This window comes from Gasterosteus aculeatus, chromosome 21 (assembly GCF_964276395.1).
Source record: "Gasterosteus aculeatus chromosome 21, fGasAcu3.hap1.1, whole genome shotgun sequence".
Classification (NCBI taxonomy): Eukaryota; Metazoa; Chordata; class Actinopteri; order Perciformes; family Gasterosteidae; genus Gasterosteus; species Gasterosteus aculeatus.
Window position 1 is genome coordinate 4497574 of NC_135708.1, and position 20920 is coordinate 4518493.

At 44.3% G+C, this 20920-nt stretch overlaps 1 protein-coding gene across 5 annotated transcripts; it reads left to right on the top strand.

Moving 5' to 3' along the window:
• The first annotated feature begins 893 nt into the window (after positions 1-893).
• On the top strand, positions 894-19381 carry LOC144390237 (protein NLRC3-like). 5 transcript variants are annotated; one of them, XM_078096679.1, is made up of 13 exons: positions 2319-2806; positions 4581-4706; positions 4787-4900; positions 6169-6288; positions 6663-6776; positions 7478-7556; positions 7710-7920; positions 8078-9881; positions 9972-10145; positions 10850-11023; positions 11379-11552; positions 17951-17997; positions 18142-19381. In XM_078096679.1, the coding sequence occupies exons 2-13, from the start codon at positions 4618-4620 to the stop codon at positions 18732-18734; spliced, it is 3693 nt and encodes a 1230-aa protein (XP_077952805.1). In that variant the 5' UTR covers positions 2319-2806; positions 4581-4617; the 3' UTR covers positions 18735-19381. The 5 variants fall into 5 exon arrangements, with proteins under 5 accessions (XP_077952809.1, XP_077952805.1, XP_077952807.1 ...); XM_078096681.1 differs by lacking the exon at positions 10850-11023; XM_078096680.1 differs by lacking the exon at positions 9972-10145.
• The last annotated feature ends 1539 nt before the right edge of the window (positions 19382-20920 follow it).

The following is a 20920-nucleotide window of genomic DNA, read 5'->3' on the forward strand; positions in this document are numbered from 1 at the left end:
ACAGGAGGACATCAGCATACTTCATCTATAAACAGAGACTCTGGGGAACCGGAGGAGGAAATTCTCTCTGAGCTCGTTTGAAGGTTTAAAAGTGAGATTTGAGTTTAGTGTCAAACAACAACTCTGCTTCTCTTCCGTCTTTTTACCTCCATAAAAAGATCAGATGTTTTTATTACTACATGTAATAAATGAGTCTCTGAAGGAGGTGAAGACCTCTGTAGAACCTCTGGATCACCACTTCATCACTACATTAAGAGGAGCATCGTGGTGCAATGAGGTATCACACTGGATGGTGCGTTCAATGTCACTCAGGTTTTCATCATTGAATTGAACACAATCATAGCTGTGCATTGGTGTTATTCTATTGATTAGTGTCAACATGACAGCGGTGTCACACTATTCTCATGTCTTTATTGATCACATAGTGTCAGAATCAGGGCTGTATCCTGGTGGACACTAAATGCATTTTATTCATTGGTCTAATTCATGAAGCGTCGTCAGTCTGACTACTGTAACTCTCTCCTGCAGGTCTCCTGCTACCACCATTCCACCTCTGCAGCTCATCCACAATGCAGCAGCTCCACTGCTCTTCAACCTTCCTAAGTCCTCTAAACATGGTGCTCACGTACCGTGCTGTGAATGGATGGGGTCCAGCTTACATCCAGGACCTGGTCCAACCCGACATCCCGACCCGCACTCTCCGCTCTGCATGTGATAAACTGCTTGTTCCTCCTCACTGAGAGCAAAACACTCGACTAGATCTCCACTCTTTGCTGTCCTGCTCCTAAATGGTGAAAGGAGGTCTCTGAAGACATCAGGACCACAGAGAGCCTTCACATCTTCAGACTAAAGACACACCTCTTCAGACTCTACCTCCACTAACACACTAACTGTAGCACTTACATTGTTCTTATAATGGTTCTTATCTACAGCAAGTTGTAAAGCGGCTTATTAGCGTCAGCTAATTGACATGTGATGTAATGAAGGTGTGAAGGTGTGGACTCTGCTATGAATCAGGCTGAGGACCCAGAGGACGGAGTCCCTCCCTCTGAAGCCCCTCTGTGTGGGGAACATGACAGCCAGACCAAAGCTCAGAGGTGAGAGGACCATCTCCAACTGTCCTCCACTCGTCTCCATGTCCCAACGTCTCTGACTCACTGACTCTGCTTCTACATGTGTGACCAGGACCCATCAGAGACCAGGACCTGGACCTGGACCCAGCTGTGTGTCCATGAAGAGTGATCGGTCTAAAGGTCGACTGACTTCAAAGATGGACGTGGTTCTTATGAGCCTCACTAAGCTCTTGAACAGATGAACCAGATGAAGAACATGATCATTGGTTGTGTTGTAACATTAAGTGAATATGGATTGATGTCAGTGAGGGATTTCACATTCATTTGTGGTGTGAAAACATGGCAGGTCTCCCTGCTCGATGTCGCACCGTCTCATTCATTCACTTGGCTCATGACGTCCACCTGAATGTTCCTCTTTGGCTAAAAAGTGACCTAAATCGCTTGAGACAGGTTACATCACATTATGGCTCAATTCAGTGCACCTCGTGACTCAGTCTCCACCAATCAGAGCGCTTGATTTCACCCGTATTATAAAAGCATATACGATACGGGACATGAAACATAACCAGTAGTCCAAGTGCAAGCAGCCAGTCGATGGTGAATTTATGCTACTTTGTTGAATTCATATGTTTGTGAATGTGACTTTGAAAGAGTCAGAGCCTCCAGCCACCAACCTCACCGCACGTCACTGCCAGCAGCTCTGTGAAAGGTCCAACGTCTAGTTTCAGAAGATCTAAGGAGACTTCTACAGGTCAGAGGACCGTCTGAAGAGCTTTGCAGTACTTTCATTACAATTTGTATTTTCGATGCAGAGGTCTGCAGACGTTGTTTTTCTGACCCACAGTAAGAAGTAAAACCAGATGAAACTGATGACTAACTGTCACTCAACTAATAAACTGTCCATCGACAGTCTTCAGCATCTGGTTTTCATGATGATCAATGACAGAAGCTGGAGGAATTACAGTTTGTGTTCTACATTCAGTCACATCTTACTGTGTGCAAGCAGCCTGCTTTACTGGCTGTTCTTACCCACAATCCTTTGCACAGCAGGTATATGAGCCAGAGGGTTCAAGGTGCCCTGTGATGAGGAAGTAGAACACTGCATGTAACAACATGTCCTTTGTGATTTGGCAGGCGGCTTCAGACTGATACTGGGGAAGTTGTTCCGCCCCAACAGGTTCAACCTGATCATCAAAGTGGAGAGAAGAATAAAAACACTCTCAGCTCAGACTCTGTTGTCTTAGTGGATGTTTTTATTCAATATAAACTCTTCACTACATTTGTTACAAAGGTTTCTGCTTCCTCACGTGTTCCCTACTAGTCTACATGTAGAAGAAGACCAGGTGACAAAGAGGGGCGTGCACGGGTCCTCTGAACCATCTGGTCCAACAACAGCATCCAGTCTGTTGTCATAGCAACTCTTTACAAGGTGGAAGGATCGTTCCACAGATGCTGGTTTTCATCCTGAAAGACTCTTGTTGAGCCGTGAGGAGGATTCTGTTCACGAGGACCTTTGACCCTGTTAACAGCTCAGACTGAGACTCAGTCAACCAGTCAGACTGCATACTTTGATGGTGACGTGAGGACACACCCTCTCTGATGAAGGACAGCAAGCTGCGTCACTTCACTCCGTCTGATGGAAGCTGAAGTGAAGCACGGAGCTCCTTTTCTACACGGACCTGCTGAGGACAGAAGAGAGCTGCTCACTGAGGAAGTTCATGTCTACGAGCTCAGTAAGTGCAGCTGTGATTGGTTGAATGACATCATTGATGGTTGTGAAGGTGTGATTGTTTAAAGCTGGGAAACAAGATGGCGCCTGTGTGAGCAGGCAGAGAGAAGCTGCTGTTAGTCTGAATGATGAAGCTGTGATGAAGAAGAGGAGCTCAGTCTGATCTGGGGTCTGTGAGGACTGTTACTGATGAGGAGGGGAAGGTAGCAGACGGAGGGGCACTAGGACCCAGCAGGGACCACAGAGCTCACCTGGGCCTTTGTTCCTGAAACACACCTGAGAGACGCTCTGTTTGTCTCACCTGCTGCTTCAGTCCTTTAAGTCCACAAAGCTTCATGTTCATTTCTTCATCTGCTTTAAACACATTTAGTCACTTTTAGTGTTTGACTGTGTTTGTTTTCTTTAGTCTTCAGTTTTTCTCTCATTGATCAGCAGGTTGTAGTCGACCTTTTACTAACTGATCACACGGTGAAGCGAAGCATCCCATCAGGAGAAAGCTTCCCCATGTTACCATGGTAACCACAGTGTTTCCATCAGGACAGCTACATGTCACCTTACTGGTCTGTGTTTTACTGACTTCTGGACTCTGAAGAGGAGAAACAGCACAGCTCCACCTGGTTTCTTTCTGCTAGTTACGGTGATTTTTGTGGAAGTCCATTTCCGCCACAAAAAAAGTGTTAAAAAGTCGAAAGTGTTAAAAAAGAGTTAAAAAGTCGAAGTTATGACTTGAGATGTGCGCATGCGCAGGCTCCTGCGTTGTTTGGTACATTGACTTTATAAACCCTCTTGGCGACTTCTGGTCAAAAGCGACCAGCGACCTTATCTGGTTTTATTGGAGACTTCTGTGGTGTCTGACGTGGCGTGACGTCACTGAAGCAGGAAGCTGGCGGCTCGCACAGTCCAGCTGCAGTCAGAGGAGACACACGTCACGTGCAGGCTGAAATCAACGCGCGCATGCGCAAAGCCGCCGCCGATTCTGCAGCGTCTTTCCTCGTTGAGAAATTGCCAATACTGGTTCAATAAAGAGAGAAGAACTTTTCAATCGTTTCTAATCACGATAACTACGTAATAAATACCACCCGGAACGTATTTTATCTCCCTAGAAGTTCGATTTATTTCGGACTCGGAAATACGGAAGATAATTTAGACTCCGCTAAAAGTCGGACGTCCCTGTTTGTTATGAGAGAGGAGTGAGCGGGTATCGAACGTACGACGTTTACACTTCGCTAAAGTTGGAAATATATTCACACATTCACACTTCCTGGTTTAATAGCTGCTCAGTGAGACGTTGTTAAACTCTGTGTGACCGTATATATATATATATATATATATATATATATATATATATATATATACAAGGTCTATAATAGAAATATTACTAATATAAAATATGTTGTATGGTTTGAGTATAAACAACCTTTTGTTTGGTTTTACAGGACTGATCTTTGCACCACACTTTTGGTTCCCTTCCACCTATACTTACTTATAATATTGATATTATAAAACTATACATATCTCGTGTTGTCATTCTGCATGCTGAGTTTTAGTGGCCTATATAGTGATTTAACATAAATAACGTCCTGATGGACCGCTGCCTCCTGCCAAAGGAAAGCGCTTAAAATAAACACAACATTTATAGGATGAGAATTTAAAATGACGTCTCTTGACACGTTGTCTCAAGACAACAACACAAAGTGTCCCATGAGAGTTTTAGTTTTGAGGTGAATGAGCTCTGTGTGTTTGTCCTGATGAAGTTAATAATGTGTGAGCTCTGCCAGCAGGTTGGTGTGAAGGTGTGAAGGTGTGGACTCGGCTATGAATCAGGCTGAGGACCCAGAGGACGGAGTCCCTCCCTCTGAAGCCCCTCTGTGTGGGGAACATGACAGCCAGACCACAGCTCAGAGGTGAGAGGACCATCTCCAACTGTCCTCCACTCGTCTCCATGTCCCAACGTCTCTGACTCTGCTTCTACATGTGTGACCAGGACCCATCAGAGACCAGGACCTGGACCTGGACCCAGCTGTGTGTCCATGAAGAGTAACCGGTCTATGGATCATCCTCTACTCTTCAAAGATGTTGGTCCCTCTGTTGATGCAAGGTGAGGGTCTCAGGCTGATGATGAGGTTCCTTCCTCAATACCTGAGACGGAGAGAACGGACTCACAGGTACAAGAGAACGTTCATTTCCACATGTGGAACAGCAGCTGAGTTGTTTATTGATTGGACAGCAAGTCTGATCTGATAACTGAGATATTTGAGCCAATTGTATGTCTGATTGTGTATATACATATATATATACATATATCTATATAGATATATATATATATATATATATATATATATATATATATAGATATATGTATATATCCAATCGAACATCTTCCTAATGATGAAGAGGAGCAGCTGCAGTTTGTGGTGCTGCTGAACGTTACTGGATCACTCTGACAGGTGTAGATCTAATATATTATTGGATGGAAGAAACCCATCAAAACGTTACTGAGGTAAACATTTAATTGAGGGATGATGTATCACATCACACTGCATCAGCTTTATAAATGTTTCATAAAGTACAGAGACGGTTTGAGCAACAACAATGAATCAATTAATGTTCTTTTAGTTAATATAACCTACAGTTCAAACATGAAGAGGGTGATAATCAGTGTCCTCGTCCAGTTAAATGCACAAACACACAACTGTAAATGAATGTAAGTTTTATTTAAATTGTAGCTGAACCTCATCTGTGTGTCCACATCAATAGTGATTAACCTCATAGTATTTAATGTCTATGATACAGTGATCAATGAGGCTGCAGTAAGATGGGGGACATCATTAGTGATTAACCTCAGGGGAACACTTACACGCTCAAACAAGGAAACAACTAGAAACATTTTCACTTCATTGCATGTAGATGACCACACGTGAAAGATCTTATGGAGAAATACGCAATAATTCATATTTGGAAAATATGCGTTTATTATTATTACAGCTCAGAGTCCCTTTGAATGCACAATAATAGACAATAACAAGCTGCATACAGACAAGTTGTTAAAGTTTAATTTACAGATATGAATCTAAACTCTGATCTCAAAGAGACGAAACGTTACTGGTGAACGAACATCAGTCTGACAACAGATTAAACGTTATGAACACGCAACCTATTTATAGTCTATATCTCATGTGTATATATACATATATACTGTATGTGTATAAGCTGAATTATAGTATAGTTTCACCTCATGTATAACTTGAATACCAGCGGGTCATTTCAAGAAGACTCCCCGAGAACAGGCCGCACATTGAGAAAGAGCCCAGATGTTTCTATCAGACTTTCTGTTGGACAGACTCTGACTCTTTATGTGTGACCCAGGACTCATCAGAGACCAGGACCTGGACCTGGACCTGGACCCAGCTGTGTGTCCATGAAGAGTCCCCAGTCTATGGATCATCCTCTACTCTTCAAAGATGTTGGTCCCCCTGTTGATGCAAGGTGAGGGTCTCAGGCTGATGATGAGGTGTTTCTACCAGACTCTCTGGTGGAGGTTCTGGGTTTCTTGCTCCAGGGCCCTTCAGCAGTGTCCACTGAGGGAGGGAGAGCTCCATGGAGGACTTGGTGAGACCTGTTGGGACTAAACCAAACTGACTGGTGAAGAAAACAGTGAGCTGAAAGACTGAGCTGTTGATTCTCAGTGGGACCAGCAGGACCAGTAGACCTAAACCACTACAGGGACTCATGTCGTCCACATCAGACCTCACGTCATGGACCTTTACCTTTTTTTGGTCTCTGTGAGGACAGACACCATGTGAGCTGATGCTTCATGATTAGATGATGATGTAATGATGTAATCTCAGTGTTTCTTTCAGTTCGCATCAGCAGAGAGGAAAGTCTCCTGAACCCAGATGTCTGTCCATGAAGAGTGATCGGTCTAAAGGACAACCGATTGACTTCAAAGATGGACGCCATTCTTATGACCCAGAGTAAGTTCTTAAACAGATGAAGAACTGTTCTGATCCTCAGTCATGAATTACATAAACGTTTGTTCATTGTTTAAAGTGTTGTTTCCATGACGATCCATCATGACAGAACTCATTATCTTCATCTAACTGGTCTGTGTGTGTTTAAATTTGAATCATTAACTGTAAACATCCTCAGATGTAAACACAATGTGAGCTAGTTCCTCCACATCAGGATCAGCAGAGGTCACATCTGGAGACAGCCTCAGGTTTCTGGAGACAGATGACTGGGACTGAACATGTGATTAGAATAAACTCAGTGCTCTGTGGACCAGCTGACGTGGTCTCTGGACTCCATGCAGAGGTTTGGACAAAGTATCATCAGTAGACTCTGTGAAAAGGTCCAAAGACTAGTTTCAGAAGATCTAAGGAGACTTCTGGAGGTCAGGGGACGGACTAAAGAGGTTTGGAGTAGTTCCATAGGACTTTGGACCAGATGCAGAGGTCTGCAGACGTTGTTTTTATGACCCACAGTAAGAACTAAAACCAGATGAAACTGATGACTAACTGTCACTCAACTATAAACTGTCCGTCATCATCGATAGTCTTCAGCATCTGGTTTTCATCATGATCCATCATGACAGAAGCCAATATCTTTAACTGATGTTGTATTGGTGTTGATGGTCCAAACACCATGTGAGCTGATGGTTCATGTTCCTCCACAGAGAGGACCAGGAGAGCTCAGAGGTTCCCACAGGTCCGTCTGCCCAGCAGCATCAAAAACACCTGGACTCTATCTTCATGGTGTGTACATGTACAACTACTTTAACATCTCTCAGTTCACCATCATCTCCATACTGCACTTTGTAGACCAGTGGATTGTCCGTCTGTCCAACATGGACCTGATGATGGCTTCCATGTTCTAGTTGGTGTCATTCATAGAATGTTCTGTTCCAGCTGCTGGAGGAGAACATCCTCACTTTTGTGAAGAACGAGCTGAAGAAGATCCAGAAGTTTATGAGTTCAGATTACCCAGAATGCTTAGAGAAAGATGATGAGGAAGAGCTGGATGAAGAGCAGAGGAGGAGCAGAGAGGCATTTGTGAAGATCTCAGTTCACTTCCTGAGGAGAATGAAGCAGGAGGAGCTGGCTGAGCGTCTGCAGAGCAGTAAGAGGATTTCTCTACAGACTTACCATGCTGATAAATGAGACCTTCACTAATGTCTCCAGAGATGGACAGAATATATTCATAGTCATTCTCTGAGGAGAGGACATGTTGAAATCTATTCTGTGACTCATTGATCTTCTTTGTTGTCTTCATTCAGGACTTCATGCTGCAGTTTGTCAGCGTGAAATCAAATCCAACCTGAAGAAGAAGTTCCAGTGTGTGTTTGAGGGGATCGCTAAAGCAGGAAACCCAACCCTTCTGAATGAGATCTACACAGAGCTCTACATCACAGAGGGAGGGACTGCAGAGGTCAATGAAGAGCATGAGGTCAGACAGATTGAAACAGCATCCAGGAAACCAGCCAGACCAGAAACAACCATCAGACAAGAAGACCTCCTCAAAGCCTCAGCTGGAGGAGAGGAACCAATCAGAACCGTGATGACTAAGGGAGTGGCTGGCATTGGGAAAACAGTCTTAACACAGAAGTTCACTCTGGACTGGGCTGAAGACAAAGACCACCAGGACATACAGTTCACATTTCCATTCACCTTCAGAGAGCTGAATGTGCTGAGAGAGAAGAAGTTCAGCTTGGTGGGACTTGTTCATCACTTCTTCAGTGAAACCAGAGCAGCAGGAATCTGCAGGTTTGAAGAGTTCCAGGTTGTGTTCATCTTTGACGGTCTGGATGAGTGTCGACTTCCTCTGGACTTTTACAACAATGAGATCCTGACTGATGTCACAGAGTCGGCCTCAGTGGATGTGCTCCTCACAAACCTCATCAGGGGGAAGCTGCTTCCCTCTGCTCGCCTCTGGATCACCACACGACCTGCCGCAGCCAATCAGATCCCTCCTGAGTGTGTTGGCATGGTGACAGAGGTCAGAGGGTTCACTGACCCCCAGAAGGAGGAGTACTTCAGGAAGAGGTTCACAGATGAGGAGCAGGCCAAAAGGATCATCTCTCACATCAAGACCTCACGAAGCCTCCACATCATGTGCCACATCCCAGTCTTCTCCTGGATCACTGCTACAGTTGTGGAGGAGGTGTTGAAGACCAGAGAGGGAGGAGAGCTGCCCAAGACCCTTACTGAGATGTACATCCACTTCCTGGTGGTTCAGTCCAAAGTGAAGAAGGTCAAGTATGATGGAGGAGCTGAGACGGATCCACACTGGAGTCCAGAGAGCAGGAAGATAATCAAGTCTCTGGGAAAACTGGCCTTTGATCAGCTGCAGAAAGGCAACCTGATCTTCTATGAATCCGACCTGACAGAGTGTGGCATCGATATCAGAGCAGCCTCAGTGTACTCAGGAGTGTTCACTCAGATCTTCAGAGAGGAGAGAGGACTGTACCAGGACATGGTGTTCTGCTTCGTCCATCTGAGTGTTCAGGAGTTTCTGGCTGCTCTTCATGTCCATCTGACCTTCTTCAGCTCTGGTGTCAATCTGCTGTCAGAAGAACAAACAACCTCCCCGGTGTCTAAAGTCTCTAGAGACGAACCTAAACCAATGCGTCTCTACCAGAGTGCTGTGGACGAGGCCTTACAGAGTCCTAATGGACACCTGGACTTGTTCCTCCGCTTCCTCCTGGGTCTTTCCCTGGAGACCAATCAGACTCTCCTACGAGGTTTGCTGACACAGACAGGAAGTCGCTCACAGACCAATCAGGAGACAGTCCAGTACATCAAGAAGACGATCAGTGAGGATGTGTCTCCAGAGAAAAGCATCAATCTGTTCCACTGTCTGAATGAACTGAATGATGTTTCTCTAGTGGAGGAGATCCAACAGTCCCTTAGATCAGGACGTCTCTCTACAGAAGAACTGTCTCCTGCTCAGTGGTCAGCTCTGGTCTTCATCTTACTGTCATCAGAAGAAGATCTGGAGGTGTTTGACCTGAAGAAATTCTCTGCTTCAGAGGAAGCTCTTCTGAGGCTGCTGCCAGTGGTCAAAGCCTCCAACAAAGTTCTGTAAGTACAGAGAGAGTTAATTCATACATCAGAACTTAAATATGATGCCATCTTTTATACTTACTGCTTCTTCTTCATCCCTCTCTTCAGACTGAGTGGCTGTAACCTCTCAGAGAGAAGCTGTGACGCTCTGTCCTCAGTTCTCAGCTCCCAGTCCTCTAGTCTGAGAGAGCTGGATCTGAGTAACAACCACCTGCAGGATTCAGGAGTGAAGCTGCTGTCTGCTGGATTGAAGAGTCCACACTGTAAACTGGAGACTCTCAGGTCAGATTAAGTTAGTTTGTCTTCAATGATGCGTCTAGGGAACTCTGGAACCAGAGGATCTAATCTTAGAGACAAAACTTGGGGCTAAACGTCTTTTTTGTCAATTAATATCTGTGTTTCCATCACATCACGAGAACCTTGTAGACAAGACATATTTACCACATAGTAGCTTGAAAATAGACCGTCTGAAACACATTGTTCTTTCACGATAAAACTTCACATGTTCATCCTGTTGTTCCTGTTGTTCAGGCTTTATGATCTCCTGTTTCATATAATGAATGAATGAAAAGCAGAGATGGGAAGAGACTGAAGATTTTAATGTGTGCCTCTACAGTGATGATCTGCTGAGTGATGGTTGATTTTTTCTGATTGATGAAGATTCATTCCACATTTACACTCACTTTGTTCTCTCTTTCTTTCTATGGAAGGAGTCATATGGAGGATAGAGAAGCCTAACTTTGAATTTAACTAATAAAAAACAACAAATATCCCTGCCTCATTCTGATATTAATACCACAGTAATTCCTGTAAACAGTAGAGCACAATAAACCTCCTTGTTCTATGTAGAACAAAATCAATTGTAAACACTTTCACTGAACATGTTTTTTCATGTTCTAACTGATCGTATTTTAGTCCAAACTCATCATCAGAGGATTCAATATGAATACAAATGTTATTTTTCTTGTTTATTGTTGTCTCTTCAGACTGAGTGTCTGTAACCTCTCAGAGAGAAGCTGTGACGCTCTGTCCTCAGTTCTCAGCTCGCAGTCCTCTAGTCTGAGAGAGCTGGATCTGAGTAACAACCACCTGCAGGATTCAGGAGTGAAGCTGCTTTCTGCTGGACTGAAGAGTCCACACTGTGAACTGGAGACTCTCAGGTCAGGATTCAATTAAAGTCCACTTGGTGTCTTTATTTACATCCATGGTACATTTCTGACTTTCATAAGATTCTTTCTGCTTCCATAATTTAAATCAAATATTTATTTTCCAACTATTTCCATGAAATGTGTTTATTTTCAATATATTGTAAATACTTGACATTATAGAGTTAGTAGTAATGTTATCAGAGTGTTGATGTACATTAGTGGGTGTTTAGTTGTGACTGGAAACCAGTCAGTAACCATGTTAATGTGACCCCTCTGTACCTGATAGTATCTCAGTACTGCAGTGACCTTCCAGCCCTCACAGCTCCCTCAGATCATGTGACATGTGTCTTATTCTGTGTGTTTGCAGGCTGTCAGGCTGTCTGATCACAGAGGAAGGCTGTGCTTCTCTGGCCTCAGCTCTGAGCTCCAACCCCTCCCATCTGAGAGAGCTGGACCTGAGCTACAATCATCCAGGAGACTCAGGAGTGAAGCTGCTGTCTGCTGGACTGGAGGATCCTCACTGGAGACTGGAGACTCTCAGGTATGAAGAGGCTGCAGCCACAGACCATCAGTCTGGTAGAGGAGGTATAGCTGGAAACCTTTTCTCTGTCCCACTGTCAGCCTGGTTAATAAGACCCTGACACAGCAAGCTGACCTCAAACTACCAGAGACTCATCAAACTGTTTGTGTCCCACATGAGACAATCAACACAGACAGAAGTAGTGAGGAACAGTAGCCAGGATGAGCCTGAACAGGGAATAAGGTGATGAAAACCTTGTTTCTCTGGAGCTTTGTCTTGTCTCCACATTATAAGAGAGGACTTTGTCTCCTGACACGTTGACGGCACCATGGTGGGTCGTATTAGGTTACTAGCAAATGAGGAACAAACTTATGGACATTAATAGAATTATTAATAATCACTAAAATACTTCTCAGAATGAATAAATAACGGGGCACCACCCTGAGCTAACAGGGACCAATAACCAACACTATCAATCAATTCTCATAATTGATATTCACTCCTTGAGAGTGAAGATGTTGGAAGGAGTTAAGTTCGAGCACTGGCGATGTATGTCAACGGTCACCACCATATAAATGCACAAGTAAACACAGGAAAACGGTTCTTTAAAGTATAACAGGGTTTATTAACTCACAGGAACACCGATCAAGATCACCTATAAATGCAACCAACAATCCCCATAACACTTATTTTAAACCTACTCACTAAACAAGCAATCTGTGTGTGTGTGTGTGTGTGTGTGTGTGTGTGAACACAGAGGGGGGTGAGAGAGAGGGGGGGGAGACGAGGGGGGTGCAGGGAAGCAACGGCGGTGCGGTTGCGCGCAACAATAAGCGGAGTGCCGGTTATCACACTAGGGGGCGAGCGAGAGCAGCGGGGCGGAAGTGAGACCGTTAAATCAAACCACCGAGGAAGACGGGAACGTTAAACAGTGTAATACGACTACTGGACGCGAGGGGCGAGCGAGAGCGAAATGCAGGAAGTGTTCCACGTATTAAAGCAGGGGGTCCAAACTTTTTCACTGAGGACCACAGACAGAAAAATATGCGAAAGGTTGAGCCGCTCACTAAAGTTAAGGTATATCACCTCTAGTGTATTAACAGTAACACAAATCAATCAATCAAATGTAGGTAAATTATGCTTGATAATTGAATAAACTTAAAGAAAAAAAACTGCATAAATCACATCTCTCCATTAATGGGTTTTCATTTTTTTTACAACAAGGGTTGGCAGCTCATCCTCAGATTGCTTCTTCGTCAGGATGGGGACCCCCTTCACAGCCCTGTATAAAGAGGGAAGGCTTTATTTAACCTACTTATGCAAATCATTTATCATCTAACGTGTTTTAGAAAATGTTATCAACTTTAATTGACTGCATTTATTAAGTAATTGGGCTTTTGAACACATGAATACTGTGTAATATATTTGAACTCGCCTACAATGGGAACAGTGTTGCACTTAATGGGAGCGGTGATGCTGCTCTGGACTGAAGGACGGCTGGCAGGTCACGAGTAAGTTTGCTGGTTGAGATGTGAAGGACATCACAGAGATGGCTGTCGCTCATTTTGGTTCTCAATCTGCTTTTGTTCAGAGTTCACAGAGAAAATGTTTGCTCGCATATGTATGTTGTGCCAAACAGACTGGTCATTCTTTTTGCGTGGCGTCGCATCAGAGGAAACTTGGCCTTTTCCAAGCTCCGGTAGAAGTCGGGTAGGGAGAGGAGCTGCATCTCGATGAGTTCTAATTGCAGACTCTCTTCCACTTCTTCTGCATCCAGCAGGAAGGGAGTTGAGAACAGCTTGATTTCTTTCTCAATGACAGAAACATCTTGGAAGCGCTGATTGAATTGTGTCATAAGAGTTGTGATCACAGAAACATATTTCCCCTTTTTAGCAGAGAGGTCGGCCTTTGGATGAGCACCTTTGATTTCGGACAGCGTAGGGAAGTGCGCAAGGTTGAAGTTGCGTAGTTGTGTCTCAAAAAGACGAAGCTTCGCACAGAAAGTTGTGGTACAAGCTGGTCTTTGCCTTGTAGGCTCTTGTTCAGTGAGTTCAGATGACCAGTAAGATCAACTAGAAAGGCAATAAGGGAATAAAACCGCTTCAGCACGGAGCCGCGACTAAGCGCACGTCACAATGATAGAGTACGTCCCCGTATTCAGCATCGACATCAGATAGGAAAGCTTGATTCTCTGTGGTAGAGCCCTCGTGCTCGAATTATGTTGACAGTTTTCACAACTGTGGTCATCACATCGCCAAGCTGAACTGTCTTGGCACAGAGAGCTTCTTGGTGGATGATACAGTGCAATTTTACAGCCTCGCCTCCACTCTCTGGCACCTTGGCGCACACCATAGATGCCATTCCTTTGCGCTCGCCTGTCATAGCGGGAGCCCCGTCCGTTGCAACTCCACACAGCTCGTCCCATTTAAGTTCCATCTTGTCATTTGCACCTGATGCGGCTTCAAAAATGTCCTCACCCGTTGTTGTGCCCTTTAGACTCCGAAGATCAAGCAGCTCCTCCGTGATGCAAAAGTCATCGTCAACTCCCCGCAAAGAAATGAACAGTTGTGCGGCGTCTGTTGCATCTTTCATCACATGCAATGGAGTAAAAGTCAAAAGCACAAGCTTTATGTGACACTTGATTCTGTATGTTAGCTGACAAGTCTTCCATTCTATTCTACTCATTACGCTATGAGTTGAGCTACCTCATAGCTAGCTATTGTAGCGTTTTCTTGTGTGTTGTTAGCAGGGTAAAAGTACTGTTGTTGAGCCTGCAGGTTAGCTGCCATGTGCTGGACTTTGTCCTCTCGCTCAGCAGCAGTGTAGGACGTGAAGGTCGGATGCTTGGTTTCGTAGTGTCGTCGTACATTGGACTCTTTCATCACTGCAACCGTTTCATTGCAAATCAAACAGACACACTTCTCCTTGACTTCTTTGAAGAAATATTCATTTTCCCACCGTGTTTGAAATGTTCTGCATTCTTTTGCTATCTTGCGTTTCTTTGGTTCTGCCATTTTGTCGTCGCGGAATTTTTTTATTTAAACATTTTTTTTGTGGAAAGTTTCATGTGTGGGCCACATTCCATTCTATTTTTATAATTTGCTGGGCCAATAAAAAATGGATCCCGGGCCGCAGTTGGCCCGCGCGCCGTACTTTGGACACCCCTGTATTAAACCAACAAGGAAGACGACAGTTGCACTGCTTTGGCAACGCTATCTGTGGCTAGGGACTACGGCTTGGACGAAGGAGGGGGGGGATACTTAGACGCGGCGCGAGGAGATTCTGTCCCGCGACCAGCGGAACGTAGATCAGCAACGTGAATCAGGATGGTCGGATCCATGTGTGTGCAGTTACAGAACCAACGATGTGGCTGGCGATACGAAATGAAACCACAGGCAAACGGATCTCACGGCGGAGACCCGGGAAAAGAAAAGAAAATAAGGAACTATTCTGACCATGAGACATCATTCAGCAGCGTAACACAGTCGGCGCTTTCACTCTCTTACAGCAAACGTATCACAGCATCAGATCAACAGGGGACATTACGACATTTGCAGGTACACATTCAAACATAAATCAAAGGTAGCGGATTCGTTGATCCGGACTCTATCGTACCACGTTATGACTGAACAAATCAAATAAACATCAAGTTCATATCAACACGCTAAATTACTCTGCCCAGAAAACCAGTGTTACTGATTGATGGGCGTTGGTCATCAGCTTCCAGCTGACTGAGGACAGTTGAGCTCCGCGTAGGGAAACTCAGTGGATGAAGGCGATTTCGGCCGTGGGGTCCGAACTTCTCGTTGGGAACAGAGGCGGCGGGGGGTCAGAGAGCAGCTGTCTCTCCGCTCCTCTGGAGTCAACAGGAATGAAATCAAAAGGGAAAAGGAAGCGGGACGTAGTGGAGCGCGAGTCTTGAGTTCGTCCAGCGAGATTAAGACTGAAACTTGGGAATTGGAGGGAAAGAAAAGTAACCAAACAACGTTGTGTTGTCTCGATCTGTCACTGACGGGAAGTCAGGCGAAAGAGATCGATCCTTTGGCGCAATCTCTTCTTATGAACTTGAGGTCCATAAATAAATGTCACTGTCCTCGGCCAATGGGAGCGCTCGGTGTTCTTTGGTACGTCCTCTTTTTATGGCCAAGGGGGTCTGGAGAGCTGCAGGGGTCCTGTTATCAGCCCCTGGCATCAGGCCACGGGGGACCCCTATATGTTTGTTTTCTTCCTTTGTCCTCAGTGAAGAAACACGTGGTGAGGTTCATTAGCAGGGTGGAGGCCCAACAGAAGTATGAACATTTAGCATCCAGACACCCGATTGGTTTTCTCCGCCATGCGCCTGCAGATCAGAGCGACGGCGGGTGTGAAAAGTGGTCGGTGGAAGGATCCTTTGTCAGAAGCCACAAGCCGATCTCAGTTGGTATTTAGCGACATGGACCCTCCTCCTCCTCCTCATGCAGATTCCATGTAACGTTACATGAGGACCTTCATGACCATGAGTTTGTTGTTTTCTACCTTTATGGGGAATCTGCCACAACACAGCGACTTGCAAGTAGCGCAGCGCCTTAAATAAAGTCACGTGTGTCTTTATGCGGCTTTAGAAATGAACACAAAGGGATTCTGTATTTGCTCATAAAGTCTGAAAAACGGCTTATTTGGCCGATGTTTTGATAAGCGACCGAAGCCAGTTCAGTGTTTCCATCATTATAACAGGGGTGCCCCCCCATGAAGTAGTACAACGGGGAGACACTGCAGTCCACCTGATCAATGGGACAACGTGGACGTCCTCCGACTCGCCTCATTCAGCCTCACTGGAAAATGGCTTCTGCTTTTATGTGTTACAGTTGTGTGATAAAGTGTTTGCTGCCTTCCTGATTCCTCATTTCTTTCATGTTCAGGCATGAAAATCCCTCACCTTTTTTTGGGGGGGGGTATGGCAGCAAATCACTGTCAAAATTCCAGAGCGCAAATCAGGATGATGCGCGTAAATCAAACATCCGCGAGCAAATAAATAAATGAATAAATAAATAAATATCTCTCGTGAGACGGACTTTTGAACGTGAACTTCGTTGCTCGCGAGGAGAATCTCTGCTCGCGCTCGAAGGAGTTTTCTACGCGCTCGCTGTTGTTCTTTCTGACAGTAAGGGGGCGGAGCCAGTCACCATGGTCTCTACACCTGATTGGTTACAATCCCCGTCTTTGGATTGGCTGGAGTGATGCATTCACACAACTATAGAAGCCCATTTCCGCACTGAAGACAGGGGATAGAAAGTCTAAATTATGAGATAAAACGTTGTGAAAACACAAACGCCACCTTTATGTAACCGTAGTGGAGCGTAGATGACAACCAGCTACAAGCATCATTTACCATCATTACCGGCACATTAAGACCGATGCGTCCAGCTGAAGAGATTCAGTCACTTGAATATCCAGAAGAATATGGAAGAGATTCCACTGACAAGTGCTACAGGATGAATATGTGGGGGGGACGGTTACAGGCCAGTGACTTTCTATTCAGAATGTTGGTCCCTGGGACAAAACCAGCTGAAAACCCCTAGAGGGGAAACATCCTTCTCACCTTTTTCACCCGTGACCCGTTTTCATGCCTGCATGTCACACTTAAATGTTTCAGATCATCAAACTAATGTAAATATTAGACACAGATAACGCAAGTAAACACAAAATGCAGTTTGTATCATTAAGGGGAGAAAAGAATCCAAACCTAAATGGCCCTGTGTGAAAAAGTGATGAAAACATAAATGAAGTGAGGTTCATCACATCTTTGGAAAGCCCAGTTCCATTTCTCCAGCCACAGCCGTTCTCAATCTAGAAATCACTTAAATAGGAGCTGCCTGACAAAGTGAAGTAGACCACAAGATCCTCACAAGCGAGACATCAGGCTGCGATCCAAAGACATTCAGGAACAAATGAGGAACAAAGTCATTGAGATCCATCAGTGTGGAAAAGGTGACAAAGCCATTTGTAAAGTTTTGGGACTCCAGCGAACCACAGGGAGAGACATTGTCCACAAATGGGGACAACATGGAAACATGCACATTGTGTGAATACTGAATGGTCTGTATCTGCTTTATCTTTATGAAACAGTTTAATGTGAATGTTCCTTTGCACACGTCCCATGAAGCTTGATCTGTAGCATGACGTCATTTCTCCCGTTTGAATTCACATCTGGTGAAAGTACAGTGACAGGTCCATTTCTTATTTGTTATCCATTCATCTTCTTCATGAATATATTCCAGCACCTCGTCGCTGTGTGACGCCTGACTGACAGTCTGTGGTCGTCTGTAAGTAGTGGTAGAAGAAGAAGAGGTGCTCCATGTGGACATGAAGGACAAAGCTGTGTGTGAGAGTGATGTAATGTCCATGTCTCCATGCTGCTCTGACCCCCCTCCTCCTTTCAGGGTGGAGCCTGATGGAGTCCGATGGTTGAGACCAGGTCTGAGGAAGTGTAAGTGTGCTTTGATTCATGAAGATTCAACCATCTTCACACTGTGACATCACTCATTCACCTCTGTGATGTCATCATCAACGTGTCAGTAGATGAACACATGATTAATAACTGCAGCTGTATTGTATCTTGTTCTCTCATCAGATTCCTGTGAACTCACAATCGACACAAACACAGTAAACAAACAACTCAAACTGTCTGACAACAACAGGAAGGTGACACATGTGATGGAGGATCAGTCACATCCTGATCATCCAGACAGATTTGACTGTCATCAGCTGCAGTGTAGAACTGGTCTGACTGGTCGCTGTTACTGGGAGGTCGAGTGGAGAGGAGGAGTTGATGTATCAGTGAGTTACAGAGGAATCAGGAGGAAAGGAAACAGTTATGACTGTGTGTTTGGACACAATGATCAGTCCTGGAGTCTGAGCTACTATGATGATGATTACTATGTCTGTCACAATAAGACAGAAACACGCATCACCTCCTCCTCCTCCTCCTCCTCCTCCTCCTCTGGTAGAGTAGCAGTGTATGTGGACTGTCCTGCTGGCTCTCTGTCCTTCTACAGAGTCTCCTCTGACACACTGATCCACCTCCACACCTTCAGCACCACATTCACTGAACCTCTTTATCCTGGGTTCGGGTTCTGGTCTTCTGGTTCTTCAGTGTCTCTGTGTCCTCTTCAGGAGGGAGAGTCTCCTCCTGGTGGAGAACCTTCCTCTCTGCTCACCACATAGTTCAGTCTGTACAGCTGATGGTGGTTCATGTGGGTGTAGATGCAGGTGGAGCAGGTGAGGGGTACCTGAGCTGGTCTGGACTCTGGGGGGTCCACAGCTCTCTGGGACTCAGATGGAAGTGTGAAAGAGCTCAGCTTAATGCTGCTGTGCTCCTTCAATCAATAGATGATCATTTAGATATTGGCTCCTAATTAGGCTTTAATCTTCATCTTTATGTGTTCAAGAAGACATTTTATAAGACGCTCTTTCATCTGTCCCCCCATATGAGACAAATGTGTCCTTATGTGTGTGTGCGCTTCATCAGCAATAATAAAAACAAGGTGAAGAAGGAAAATATGAATGTGTAATTCTTTTTGAGCCCATTTTAACTTCAAATCTTTCTAAATCTGTTGAGTGAAATCAAATCTAATTTCACATAATCAGGTTTGTTTTGAACAAGAAGCTTTTTAATGGTTCAGCAAACCTCTCAAGGAAATATTGAATATGCGTTACTTGTGTTTTTATTCCCTATAATGTCATTTACAACATTTACTCCATGTGTTACTTTAACAGAAATAGAATTGTTTGGCTCTAATGTTAATAAATGACTTTTATTGGAAACAACTGTACATGTTTAAACAGACCATCAAATAAAGATGCTTTCAACACGCTGTATTATTTCTTTTGACATGAAATACTCTGATCCTTTTTAAAGATGCTGTACTATTGACTTTTGTACTATTTCCTCCATAATATCTGTATTTATTCTACAGCCCTGTTGCTGTGTCAATAGCACAGAGGAAACATTGGTGGTGCAGCATGTTGAAGAAGGAAGTGAGTAAATAAAGAAATGAGTAATGAATAAGTTGCTTTATTAACCTTATTAACCTTCACGCAGAGCCGTCTCACAACAACACAAACTACTGAGCTCGCTACTTCAGGTGCAACTTGAAGCTTTCATTCTGCACCAAATATCACACTTAAGTCACCAACAAAAACACACAAAGCACAAGCACACATTTGATAACAGGGTGGAGTTTATCTCCTCACAAAGTGGAGTATTGAAAGTGTTAAATGGGATTTCCCGCCAAAATAAAAGACAAACAGCAGCAGCGTTGCCACTAAATGCAATAAAACATGCGTTGTGCAGCGTGGACAGAAAGAGGAACGGCTTTAACTTTCCATCTCTTAATAACATGGTTATTGTAGCTGAAAGAAATGATTACAATAAAGTACATCCTCATTCTGCTCTAAAGCAGGTGTGTCAAACTCATCGTAGGTCACTTTGATCTCCAGCCATGTCCAGGGCTGATATGAAGGTCCAAGGTGATTCTATGTGGACGTTTCTCCAGGTTTCATGGCTCGGCTTCACCTCCTCACGCACAAACGCATGAGGACCGTCACCGACTACTTCCTGGCTCCCTGATGGGAAGCTTCCGGATGCTTCTCTTTTTGAGGTGAATGCTTTTAATTTGTGTCGTCAGTGAAATGGATTCATGAAGATGATTCAATGAGAGGACGATCGGGATCAATCTCTCTATGAATAAATGCTACTGACTGATTAATGCTCAAAACAAGCTCACATGGGACAGTATTACATATTATATTTGGACGTCCGTGACACTAATGCACACTTCATATGTATTTGTGTCATATGTGTGTATATAACAGAGTTTGGGTAACCTTCAATATTTATCTCCATAAGATATTTCTGGGCTTTTTAAGAGCAAAGAACAAGTTCCTGTTGTCATGCAGAAGGAAGCACTGCATAGGAAGGCAGAAAAGTTGTATCGTATGTGTTGTGGATCCTGTGGAATAAAGGCGAAACAAAGGAAAAGATCGGCCAGACAATCCGCTTTCTTACTGCGTGACAGAAAACAAAAACTAGGTGCAGCAGTGACCCTTTGATTCAAAGATGTGTTGGTAACAAGGACAAACGGCCACTACAATTAGCATGTTTAATAAAATAGTTGTAATATGAATCAAACACAATTCATAGTCATTCATGTCATATAATTACTGTACACATGAACAGCCACAATGTAACGTTAAGACCTGAGCAGCACAGCATTTCTACCTCCCATGTGCTCAGAGTGAGTTACTTCCTCTGTGGGGAAAAACTGTTAGATCATCAGCTGTTAACAGCCTCATATGGTTTGGAGGAGTAAGAACATGATGTAGAGTCAAAGGGAGAGAGAACAGTTTCA

What these genes read in the sequence shown, in the direction of transcription:
- LOC144390237 (XM_078096679.1), top strand. Translation starts at nt 4,618, where the DNA reads ATGAATCAGGCTGAGGACCCAGAGGACGGAGTCCCTCCCTCTGAAGCC. An exon ending in ACCTGGACTCTATCTTCATG is followed by an intron (nt 7,557 to 7,709) that starts GTGTGTACATGT and finishes GTTCTGTTCCAG; the next exon opens with CTGCTGGAGGAGAACATCCT. An exon ending in TGGAGACTGGAGACTCTCAG is followed by an intron (nt 11,553 to 17,950) that starts GTATGAAGAGGC and finishes TCCTCCTTTCAG; the next exon opens with GGTGGAGCCTGATGGAGTCC.